General features: G+C 39.2%; 1 protein-coding gene across 2 annotated transcripts in view; it reads right to left on the reverse strand.

Annotated features, from left to right (window-relative positions):
* The window catches only part of LMBRD2 (LMBR1 domain containing 2), a 440,257-nt gene that overhangs the window by 362,520 nt on the left and 64,138 nt on the right, over positions 1-13,599 (reverse strand). For both annotated transcript variants that reach the window (XM_085631040.1, XM_085631037.1), the window contains exon 3: positions 4,180-4,304. In XM_085631040.1, coding sequence (XP_085487166.1) covers positions 4,180-4,304 — 125 coding nt within the window. The remainder of the gene's footprint in view (positions 1-4,179; positions 4,305-13,599) is intronic.

A 13,599-nucleotide genomic window follows, 5' to 3' on the forward strand; every position in this document is an offset into this window, starting at 1 on the left:
CATATGACAAAAGGTATTCCAGTGACACAAGTAAATACAGCATAGGCTCTCAGTCACTCATACACATTTATCCCATTCATATGCACACATCTGAAAAAAGACCACATTGTCGCTGGCACACATGGCAGTCCTGTCATAGTGCCTCTAGTCAAAGTATTTTGTTCATACCATAGTCATTGGCTCTATGGAAATTAGGATTAAAATCAATGAAACTAGACGTGGGGCTGCCTGGTAACATTGCACGAGTGGCTTGGCCTTTAGTAGCTCACAATGATTTTCACTGATCAGAAGTAGCTCTCACTACAGAAAAGGTTGGAGACCCCGCCTTAGAAGTTCAATGCCTTAGACTCTGATGTGAGCTTAGATATGAGGGGAGATCTTAGCTGACTTGTTTCCCTTTAGAACATTTTCTATGTCTCCAAAGCACTAGGAGAAAACTCCCAGCAATTTAGAAACATGGCGACTTTGTTCTCCAAAAGCAAATCCATACTTTGGGAGTTTGCCTTTGTAAAACAAACAAAAAACGTGGGGAACTATGAATTGCGACCAGAATGCAACTGATGTAACCAGTCAGTCTGCTGACCTCTAAATAGGGGCCACAGTGTTTTGAACCAGCGGAAAACAATGTGCTCTTTAAAAATTATAAACAAATTATTAACATATACAGACATACATAGACAAAGAAAAGACATACATAGACAAAGGGGAGATAAACATTACAGAGTGAAAAGTAATCACTGCATGAATCATTTGAAAGGCATTATTGCTGAAAACCTTGTTATGACCAGATTTCCTGAAAGGCAGCAACAGACAATCAACCTTTTTGTTTGGCTTGAAAATGGCTTTGAAGAATAAGTTGTATAAGAGAGATGTCTTCGGTTGTGGGCAGGAGGCATGACCCTCAATGCTTGCAGAGATGTTTGTGAAGGTTAGGGATGAGGATAAAAGGGCATTTAAAGCCACAGGTTTACATAAGTTCTTGTCGATCACTGAATAGAACGTTGCCCTTCTAGTAGAGTAATGAGGCGCAATGTCAGATAACACTTCTTTATTAGGATTTATGGTCCCTTTAAGCTACAGGTCACAAACTAAATCCCAGGAAGGAAAGTTCAGTTTTCATCCTCCAAGTTTGAGGAAATAGGTGCAAATTAGTTAGTTAATATTAACAACTCAAATTGTAATTAAGTGTGCAATACATAACTAGCCAATGTTGTAATTATTATAAACAAAATGAGTGAAATCTAAGCCAAGCAATCTGCAAGCACTTCATACAAACAACAAAGAAATAATTGGGCTCACAAACCATATCAGATCCCATATGGAAGTTATAAGCCATAGTCCCTAAAGTTTTCCAGTTGCACCCCCAAATCCGATGCACCTCAAAATAATACTTCCCAATGCTTGCTCAGAAAATAGTAAGAACACAAAATTCTATTAGAGCAGATGTCACATTCAGCTACCATCATCTCAACTAGTTCCCAACCCAACTATCCATGCTCTAAAAGTAAAACATTGGTCCGATGGGCATGCAGAAAAAAGTGTGCCTGCCCTATGTGGCACCACATTCTCATATGTCTTCAAGGGAGGACAGCTATTGGTCATCAGAAGAACCCCTGATATGTGGATACACTTTAGGAAGTGCTAAGCAATTGTGAGTGGTTTGTTTCATTTGTGTTTAATTTTCTTTGAGAGCAACATGTTGCCACCTGCATGGCTATCAGCACAGGGTTAATTATGTGCGAGTATGGAGAAAGTGTGTCAGATGTGTTACATGTGTTGTTGGAATATAGTGCTGAAGAATAGATTTAGAAGCACGCTTCATCTGTTCCCAATGTTAAGAAGCATCTCGAAGGTTCTGTGGTTTAATCATCTTGGAAAGTGATTTCTCTCTCTCTCAAACATGCATTCCCTTTGTGCAAACTCTCTCTCACCTCTTGCTTCTCTCATTCTACAAAATATCGATCTCTCCCCCTCCTCTGTCTTCTACTCTCGCCTTTTCTGTATTCGACAGGCAGTTCTCTGACTGGGATTTCAGAAATTAACTTGCAATGTTTTAACATTTCTAGATCGTTCAATAGAAAATGTCAGGGCCATCTCAATGCTCAGAATTAATTTTCTTTATGTCACTGCAGAGAACTCTGCAGTGTTGTGATGTCCAACAGCGGTCCACACGGGCAAGATCCATGGCAAATTTTCTGTCTAACCACTGAATACATTAAAGGATTCAATTTATAATTAACGTAGGTATATGTATCTTAGACAGTCTGGAAATCTTGCAAGCATCAGGCCCCTCCATGAAGCCCACGCTCACTGCTGGCATATCAATTTTTCAGATTTTTACTTGATCTAAACTTGTGATGGCCATTTCCCACAAAAATGCATAAACTTGCGGGGCTTCTTCCAATTGCAGGTGAGGGAGTAAACTTCATTTCTGGGAATATGGTTTGTCCAATCTCAGCACAATAGCCTAGTTACAAAAGTCCTTAAATGTGATATTTAGGTTGGAGTCTACATGCAGGAAAAATCCATCCTTTTCTCAAAATGTTAGCACAGTCAATTCAGCATTAGTCAAGGGCTCAGATTCACCACTTATACTAATACTGTTCTGCTTCGCACCATGGCTGGTATACAGGCCTCATACATTAGGCACACTTGTGGAAATTAAACCAAACACCTGTGCTTGTGAAGATCATGCAAGTGTGGCCCTGTGGTATAAAGAGCAAAACACTATCAAAAGCAAATACAGTAAACATGTCTGGTAGATATGGGACAGATCCTCTGCAATGGGATGCTTTTATAGTAGCCTGGAGAGCAATGGTTGTCTTTTTGTAAATTAACTTTGTTTTCTGAAACTGTGCGAGTCACTACTGTAAGCGTATAGACACCCAGCTGCCTACAAGCTATTAAACAGTATGGGCCTCATTATGATGCCTCGGTCGGCGCTCCCGACCGACACTCGGTCGGCGCTCCCGACCGACACTCGGTCGGCGCTCCCGACCGACTGATTAGGATGCGACCGAACACTGGTCGCATGCCCATACTTTACAATTGGAGCATGTATTCCAGCTGGAATATATGCTCCCATTGTAAGAGAGGAGGTGCTGTATATCCCTGCACCCCGTGGCAGGCATCTGAAGGTGCCTGCAATGGGGTGCACGGATCAACGGGGTGCCATAGGTGCTCCCTCGGCCTCCAACCAGGGGCCGTGCACCCATGGGGGTACTGCTGTTGGCCCCCAACGTCGAGTTCCAACAGTCTTTCTGTTGGCCCCCAACGTCGAGTTCCAACAGTCTTTCTGTGTCGGAAAGGCCAGCAGACAAAGGCTGTTGAAATCTGACATTGTAATCCCTCAGGCAGAAAGAGTCGCCCTTGGGATTACTGCCTGCACATTGACTGGCAGACGTGCTCTACATTCCCTTCGGAAGAAAGTCAGAATGACTGATCGGATTCCTTTCCGACCGCCTCCATCGCAATGAGGCGATTGGAAAGGAATCTGACAGACATATTACGATGCGGTCGGAAAGGCTCCGGCTGTCCGACCACATCGTAATCGGCCCCTAAAGTACTATTCTACCGGTGGTGGCACCCACATAAAACTTATTTCTGAAAAGCATATGTAAATGTGAAAAACACAAATCTGTAATGGTATCTTAATACAATTGGCTTCTAGCCGTACAGATAGGAGTAGCTGCAATTGAACAGGTGGTGCAAATATTTTAAAGGCCATGAATAACCCAAAGCAGGATAGGCCACACATTTGCTATTTAGGTAAAGTCCTGCGGAATTACCTTCCAAGGGACCAACTGTTAAGATTTCTGCAAAATTAATGATATCTAGAGCTCAACAATTTAGCCAAAAGCCAATGTTGCACCCACAGAATTAATACTCGAATACACAGATTATATCTTGGTACCAAAGTGTATCTCTGTGGGGTCACCGGCTAACCTAATACAATCAGTGTAAAGCCAAAGTTCCAATGGTGTTTGGAAAGTCTCATGATGTAGTTCTTCCCTGAGGACAGAGAAATGCCACCATATATGTTGTATTAATCTTAAAGCAGAGAATAGTTCATTGTTTCTTAGTACTACAACTTCAATTAGCAAATTTCAAAAGCACAAATGAATAAATGTATTCTGAAATATTAACTAAATTAAATTTTAGAAAAGAAAAATATTTTACCTGTGTGTAGTAGTTGGGTGAGTTCCAGTGGCATTAGTAAATACAAGCGGTGTGGTAGAAGTATGGCTCCAGTTGTCTGGTGTTGGTGTAACACTGTTTCTAGCAAGACATCGGTTGTAAATGGTCTGAAAGATTAAAAACAAAATAGTCCCATTTAATAATATTAAAGGTATTGTCATATGCTTTGTTCATATCCTCAGCCACAGGCAAACAAGGAAAAAAGTAGCATTGGACATAGTGGCTACAACAGTTCAAGATGCAACATGTATTGTCAAAAAGCTAAAACAAACTTTTAGCATCCATAAAGGTTTCACTGTTATTTTACCAGTGTAACTAAGCAGACTGGTTGTCTAAATTCAAGATGACAAGCACAAAATCATACAGCGATTCATCACAGAAAAAAGGCAAATCTTCACAAGATTCAGGTTTTTGCTTTTTTAATGGGGAATGGATTAGATCATCACAGGTGTGCAACTGATCAATGTAGCATAGATTTTGAAATTTGGAAAGCTATTTAGTGACAATTCTGATACGGCTAGTACATTTTAAAACGACGTTTTAGAGTGGCTCCTAGCTGGTATGAGGATCAGAAACTGTGCCGCAACAATTTAAAAATATGATGTTTAAAAATATGATGCTATTTGATACAAAGCAAATAGATTGTATGCCCCTATGTCACACAACCCCAAGTTGCAAAGATAGAAAGCCACTTGAAAGAGCACCTACAATTATTGAGCTGAAGAGATGAGTGATAAGCATTAAATCAAGAGGTTTGTGTACTAGGACTGTCTTCTTCAGTTAACTGATGGGAACTGATTGCCAATAATATAGAGCAGAATTACATAGGAATCAGTGAGAACAATCCAACTGAAATCCAGTTAGGCTTAAAGGCTAAAATAAAACATTAAAAAAACATGAACTGAAACAAAAGCAATCTGTGCAATACAGAATATCATCAACTGAAGAATCTTGAAGGCAGACTTGAAGCACTCATTTCAAAGCAAAGGCTGCTACACACTAAGCAATTTTATTGAAACAGCATGAATCAAGCCGATGGGTATATTACCCGCAAATAACCCTTATTTCAATTAAGAAGCTATATACATAATATAGGGCAAAATAGTACTGATATCGATGGATAGTTTTTGAAAAAGAGAGTTGCTCTTTCAAAGAGAAAATATTAAGTTGATCCTGAATTAAGCTGTATTAAAAGGATCCTGGAAGTAAACATGGAGGCAGCGGGGGCATTGCTAGATAGATTATGCACTTGCTAAAGACCGCGAGGTTGGACTAATTAGGTGTGAGAAATCTGGGGGCTTGTGTTTAGATAGCGTTATAGGTGGTTTGGCCTTTTATAGGTGTATATCTAAGTTATTCTACAGTGACCAGAATCATCTGGGGTTAAAACGATTACTGTACAAAGTTGTCAGCGTCTATTAAGAACAGTTCCTTGCCCACCAGGTGTGGAATGAGATAATATGAGAGATTTTCCAAACAGAAAGTATGGTTTTAATACAAATTGTTAATAGGAGATCCAACATGTGTAAATCCTATGCACTGAGATAAGGAAAGACAAAGGACCCAAAGTCTGATGGGGATAAGGCTGATCTTGGCATGGAAGATTTATTTCCTCTAAAAATGTTGCATAGTCTTACATCCAGATATTCTTACAGTTGAAGAGCATATGTTCTAGGTCACCTAGAGAGTCTGAGCAGTGCTAGCATTTGTTCAAGTTTAAGATCTTAAATAATCTGTCTGGGTCGAGAAACACTGGTATATCATCCAAAATGTACATTCATAAAGCAGGTGCGAGGGGCCCCAGATACTTACCCAAGTAGTTTCAGATGGAGGGCCGGAGGTTACTTTTAAGGGTAATACTTTGCTCTATGGGTTTATATGTTCGGGAAGTCATACAACTTTTTTCTTTTTTTTTTTAAACACAACCCAGGAATTTTATGTCTGGTTTGTATGGCTTTCCCAACTTCTTTATGGCTACTTTAAGCCGAAATGGCTGGAAGTTTAAATTGTTTATTGATTTGTGGGTTAAACCATAATGCAGCTTCTTCAGACCCTCTCAATTTGGTTATATTTTTTTATCCAGGGTTCTGACGGCTGATATTATGTATTTCTGTATGCTGTAGGATATTCTTTAGTGTTAAAGTGTTTGTAAGGTAAAGAAGTTTAACTAAGTCTGCTTCTATTGCCAGCCAAGGAGGACAGGAAGTGTTAGTTAGATTTAGCTACCAGATTGCTTGTCTGGCTAAGAACGCTCTTTGGTAGTTGAGTATGTTTAGTAGGCCAAGGCCTCCTTTCAGTTTGCTTGTTTTTGAGATAAAGTTTATATAGTGATTTGCAGACATTTATAGAAAGTTGGAGTGGAAACATACCGATAACAAGGATAATTTGGGGTGAGATTATCATCATCTTCATGCTTGAATAATGCTCCACCAAGTTATGTCTTTAGGTGACCACGAGTCAGTTATGTTTTTGATTTTGGTATAGAGTTTGCTCTCAATGTGCAATCTTCATTCTTCAAGGCTACCTTTAAAGTCTATTCAAAGACATTTCAGTCGATTTGACTGCCATTTAAGGTTTGTTTGCATGACTATGAAAAGGATGCCTTCTCTGGATTGAGTGAGCATCCTGAAACCTCTGCATAACAGCTGATTACTTCTAATATCTCAGGAATTACTAATTCCACATCCTCAGAAAAAAAGTTAGGCATCATCTATGTAGGCTTCAAGCTTTTGTTCACCTGAGAGAAATGGGATAGATTTAATATCAAAGATTGAGTGGATGATAATAAGTAGAGGCCCTATAGTTAAGAGGAACAGTAATGGCAATAGAGGGCATCTTTGTCTCGTGCCGTGTCATAAATAGAATTTCTTTGATATATGGATATTGAATTTGCCACAGGCTCATGGCTGAGAGTATAGAAATATAGCCATGCGATCAAAGCGTTGACCAAGATTGAATATGCTTAGCACTGAACGGAAAGGTCCATGAAATCTTATCAAAGACCTTCTCTGCTACCAGCACAATGGCCATGTTGGGTGAAGATAAAGATTTAGCCTGTTACATGGCCTAACAGTCTTATGCTGTCCACTGCTATTGCCTCTTTTACAAAACCAGTTTGTGGTGGGTGAATTAGGGCTGGAAGGATCTTTTTTAGTCTTAGAGTCAATACTTTCACATATACTTTATAGTTAAGGAGTGATATCGGTCTGTAGTTCTTTAGTTCCAGGGGGTCTTTAACTTCCATGTGTATCACTACAATGATGGCTTCAGCAGCAGTGCCCTCAGTCTCATCTATATTTCCAAAATATTCTAATAGTTCTTAAAAGTGGGATAAGAGTGTGTCCGCCTCCATTTACACCTTCTCCTATACCTCTTTCATACCACTCTCCGTTTCTTCCTACTTCCTCTAATATTAATGCACACTACTTAGGCAATACAATGTTCCTACTATTTTTACCAACAGAGTATTATTTGCATCATTACAAATATTTTTTCTCTCTTGTCCTCCTGAACAGCAAACTTGGTTTGTTCACACTGTTCAACCAATATTCTTAAGATGTATTGCTTTAGTTGTTGTAAACAGCCAAGTGAAAATGAGTGGTTAAAAAATAAGTTAAACAAAATATTAGAAAAACATAGATGATGCTAGATAGCTATGACTCTTTGAGCAAGAGTACGTCATAACAGTATGTAGTGTATGCCACTACATTTATACTGGGGGACGATGCAGGGTTTTCTGTTTTTTTCATTCTTTTGAACCAATAGACGTGAGAGTCATGGGGACAAATGAGGTCAAGTAGATTCATTTTGTGGATATGGAACATAAGGTTTCTCTTTTTTACAGACAACACCATAGTGTCACTACCAGACTCAAAGACCTCCAATTCTCCACTGTACGAGTTATTACATGAATATAGCACAAAATCCAGTTTCCATAATAATGCTGTAAAATCAAAGTTGATGATTTTGAACTTGACCATTTTGGAGGTTGAGAGCCTAAGGGAATTGGGACATGATGTACAAAGCAATTTCACAGACACAAAGGTCAAATCAGAGCCTTTGTGACCTCAGAAGGGCATTTTGAAATGAACAAAACCCACATTGCAATTCGGTAGCACATTACAGAAAAGAAATTTGGGTTTGCAAATAAATACCGAATCAGTATCTGGAAGGAGCGTAGAGGGTGTCCATTACAAATACTGTATCCTTAAATTGTGTTTTAATGTTTTACAATTGAAATCCAGTTGCAAAACCTTAATATTTTACCACCAAGCCAAAGGAGGTGGCAACCATTCGCAAATGAAAAGGGGACCTCAAGGAACTCCTTCCTCTTTGTGCATGTGGACAAATCATTTTAGGAGCAGGCAGAGGTCCCTGGGACCACTGCCTAATCCCCCCCCAAAAAAAAAAAAACGGTCGTAGAAAATGTGAAACCTACTTCATGCAAATTATTTGATGCAAGTCAAATTGCAACCCACTACAATTCAGTATTTTGTGAACTAAACTATTACTACATAAGATTGCTCGTCAAAATACCAACGCATTTCGAAAAAGTCAGTGTGTACATTGCAACCACTTCTACTGAATACATTTGAGTGCATTCTAAATAAGAAATCCCAAATAACGACTCATTATTATTCGCAATTTATGATTTATTATTTTGAATATTAGTATATTAGTCACTTGGTCCTATTCAGGGTCAATGCAAATTTAATCAAAAGCCTCGAACCCAAATAACAACTCCTTAACAGTTATCTGATGCCAATATTAATGTAATTGAGGTCTATTAAAAGGGGCTTACTCAGATTTCAGTACTTCTATAGTTCATGGGTAGCAGGATCAAGAATAAAAGGCTGAATATTGTTCCATGCTTGCTGTGTGGGTTCCAGAACCTTTCTTTTAGATACATTAGGACATTATATTCTTCTAAAAGTGTAAACGGCAATTTGGAATCAATAATAAAAAGGATCGAAGTTCGTATCATCAGCTACGTCGCTGGTTAATGACATGCTGAGATGAAGGCAGGTGCCCCATGGTAGAAAATTTCCTTTGAAACCACTCAGCTTTATTGATTGATTGCTGCACCCTTTAGGGTCCGTCACGAAAATAGATGACAAATTAGATGAATATACTAGACAGAGAAAACGGTGGAGTAGGGAAAGTTTTGGGAAGGAAATTACAAAACAGCAAAGCACTTAAGCATGGGGAATCAGTCTTTAAAGCGATGACTCCTGACAAATTGAGTAAAATGTTTACCAGGGATCAGGGGAAATTTAAAGAGTTGGATCTGATATACCAACTCCAATACCCTTACCCAAAAGTACCTTTGCCACCCAAATACCCGTACCCACCCTAAAAAACACCCTAGGCACCCAATATGCTTACCCACCCCTAAACCCTCAATACGCCCATAAATAAATATATATATAAAAATCACGTTTAGGAAATGTTCAGCTTTAAAAGATCTTCTTTGCAGTAGTACTGTGAAAGAGGAAAGCAAGAACCAAAGAGACATAAAAGGATTCTACACTTGCAATTCATGCAAAGCTTGTAAGAACAGTGTGAATCGAAAGGAAATTTCTCTATCTAAAAACCACAAACCTTACGTGATTCAGAAGCATCTATCATGTAAATCAGATTACTGCGTATATGCTTTGAGTTGTCCCTGCCCACTTGTTTATATCGGAAGTACCATCCATCAGGTAAAAAAACGAGTTCTTGAACATACAAGGGCAATCATTAATGAGGACAAACAATACCCTATCGCTAGGCATTTTAAAGAATTACATGGAAAAAATGTCAATGTCCTACAATTTTGTGCCCTAGACAGAATTCTTAAATCAGAAAGGGGCGGAGACAGAGTGAGAGAATTGAGACAACTGGAGTCGAGATTGATTATTAAGTATGACACCGTTCAACCACTGGGTTTGAATAAAGATGAAGAAATGTCGGTTCATTTAGGGTAATTTAATCATGTTTTTGTGCTGCAATTTTGAGAGCTCACAGTGTAGTATATTGATGAGAAGCCATGAGTTTGTTTTTATCTTTGCACATATATCATAGTGATTGCACAATTTTGTATTTTTGTAGGAGACCAGACTGTCAGCATACTTTTTAAGAAGATGGATTTACAGATGATTTAGTTGGATTGAAATTATATAAATTGAAAAACACTGCTATTCGACAACTTTATGCCCACTGGGGCAGAATTATCCAAAACAACTTACAGTGGCTTGATTTAAATAATGTGCACTATGTTTATTTTTCGCTCATAATAGTTATGAATGATGTATGCCCACTTGGGCAGAATTGAATAACATTTAAAATCATAGTTATGCACTTAGCTATTAATGTCACGATATATTTTGTCTTGAATAATGACACTTTGAATAGCGGTATTCATATATTTTGACCATTCCAAGATGGATGCCAAAGTAAAACGTTTTCGAAACTGAGTTGGGACAGGTAGTCCTACTTTTATGTTTTGTTTATTCACTATTTGTTTCACTGTTCACAAACTACTGATTACCCGTGACCAAGGTGCGGCAGCACCGAAACGCGTCGGGCGTTTGTTTGTCATTTTGTGAATAAAGAACTCACGCATATGGAGCTGGGCTCGAGAGTGCTTTCTTGATTGAAAAAGCTGGATGTATGCTATATATATATATATATATATATATATATATATATACACACACACACACACACACACATATATACACACACAGATACATACACACACACTTATGTACACACATATACACTTATATACACATACAATTATATTATACACACATACATATATATACACACACACATATGTACATATTTACACACATATATATCTATATACAATCATTCAGAATTCAACCATCAGCACTACAAGGAGTGCCGTCTGGTAGGACTTTGATGTGAAAACGCCATGGGGCAGGCGTCTTATGTGCACCCCCGGCGATCTGGCAGCACGCCACTACACGCGGCAACCGAAGGGGACTCGGACACATACATACATACATACACATACACACACACACACATACACACACACACACACACACACACACACACACACACACACACACACACGCCTCGAAAACCAAGTATTGATGACGCTGTGTTCTGGCTAAATTTCATTTATTTAGTCAGCTAGTAGAACGCGTTTCGCCTGTCCGGCAGGCATGATCACCCCAAAAAAATTAAAAACACACACACACATATATATATATATATATACACATATATATATATATATAGTGACAGCGTTTCCCTACCTTTTACTGTGTTGATGAAAAACTGGTAGTCCCTCATTTATGTTGTTTGTGATAAGTGTTTTTTTAAAACTCAAACGAATGGTTGCTCACTATCGTGAACAAGGTGGCGAGAGGCCATCGAAACGCGTTGATGTGAAGTAACTCATCAATAAAAGAAGCCGTGAAAGAAAACCCCTTGGAGTGCAGCGTGGTTACTGTAAAGCTGTTCGTAACCCTATGCTGAATATTTAAAGAGGGGGCGGGGCGGCCGTCTCTTATCTGCACCATCGGCGTTAAGGAAGCACGCCAGGAATCCGTCCAATGTATATAGTTGAAAGACAGGCGTGCCCCCTGAGTGACCTCGTTGGATACTGCCAGCTTTCGGAAAGGAGAAGGGAGCAAAGATCGGGAGAGGTTTTTTCGATCTTCGCGATCGGAGGATTGCAGAAGAAGTCAAAACACCTGACAAGAGGCTCCGGTAAGCGTGGCAAATGTGAGAGGGCTCGGGAGCTGAATCCGACACACACACCTGTTACGAGAGAAATCTTTTGTGATAATAAGCTCAGTGTGATAAGGCAGGGGGAAAATACCGGCACTTAAAATGAGTGATGAGGAATGTGCGGCACGTGAAGAGGAGGCTAAAAAGCTCTTTGAAGAAACGATAATACCACATGAAAAGAGCAGGAATGTACCTAATGTGGGAGGAGCTAATGAATTAATGAAACAGTTACATGACTATGAAAAATTAAAGAAAAGAGAAATATCTCGGTGGTGGGAGGTGGCCTCCCTAAGGCAGTATCTACAAGTGGGAAGAGTCCCAAGAGGATTACGAATTATGATCACGGCCACGTATGAGAACCCCCACATTGATATGTTGAGTGAATGGGCGGAAAATAGTGCCTGCCAATAGCTCAACGAATATGATGATGCGCATATTATTAAAATATGCGGAGAGGGAACGTGAGGAAGTTGTGGAAAAAAATCAAGGAATTGAATGTTGTCTTTGAGAAACATGCAGAAAAAGGAAAAATAGAAAAGTTTAAATCTGATCTAAAAATACGACTTGAAAAATATGAGAAACGCATCAAGGATAGAAAGGCCACGAAATTCATACGTGACCGGCTCGATTATGAGGCGGGAAGAATATACACTTTCACCCAAAAATTTTATTCTGTTAGACGTAAGCAAATTCAAAGTGGGGTTGCTATGCAACAAGATGCCTCACATAGCGAGTTAAGCTCCGACACAGGTTCAGAGCAGGAATCAGAAGAACAAAGAAGAAAGGGGCCAAGCGATGTTCGTCTGGCAGTAACAGATGAATTCCGTTTTTTACAAATGGAACTCCAGACTGACGATCGACCTTCGAGAGGTCGCGGAAGGGGAAGAGGCGTAGGAAGAGGAAACAAAGAAGGGGAGGAGAAGGATATAGGAGGAGCACCAGAATGGCAAGAAAAGCGCTCTATGCGCTCGAACACTAAGAAATCGACAAAAAAATGAGGTTGGACAAGACCATTATAAATTTGAGTACTATTAATCTGACAACAGAGGAGCAATCTGTGTTGGAACTGGGATTATCACACTGTGATGATAATGAATTTAATTATCCCCATAGTCGAATGGACTTGTACCAGTACGTACGGAAATTGAAACTTGCCAAAATATTTGCTAACAAGCAATTTGAAAAAACCCCTATTGATCAGACCCAAACTGTGTCAGTAACAGCTTTGAGTTGCCTAAATGCCTTGGATGCTGGAATTTTTGGTGATTTGATGGGACTTTGTAATGAAAATGAATGTGTTTCTATAGACTCTTCGCAGACAGAGACTTCAAACAAAGAGAAAACATTTATGTTATTGAGTAGCGACTATATACCATTTCGACCACGGTCCAAGTATTTACCACAAACCGCGCGAGACAACTTGGACATCTTCTCTGAAAGTGTCACTAAGGATCTGAAATTACTATATAGTAATTTAGCAGAACAAAAGAAGAAAGTAGATCATAAGAAAATAAGAATACAGCAAACAGTGGAGAAATTAATTAAAGAAGATGGAGTATTGGCGAAACCTTCGGACAAAGGGGTTAACGTTGTGTTATGGAGACGAGAATTGTATAAAAAAGAGGCCCTTACTCAATTAAATAACACTGAATG

This window comes from Triturus cristatus, chromosome 2_1 (genome assembly GCF_964204655.1).
Source record: "Triturus cristatus chromosome 2_1, aTriCri1.1, whole genome shotgun sequence".
In the NCBI taxonomy this organism is placed as follows: Eukaryota; Metazoa; Chordata; class Amphibia; order Caudata; family Salamandridae; genus Triturus; species Triturus cristatus.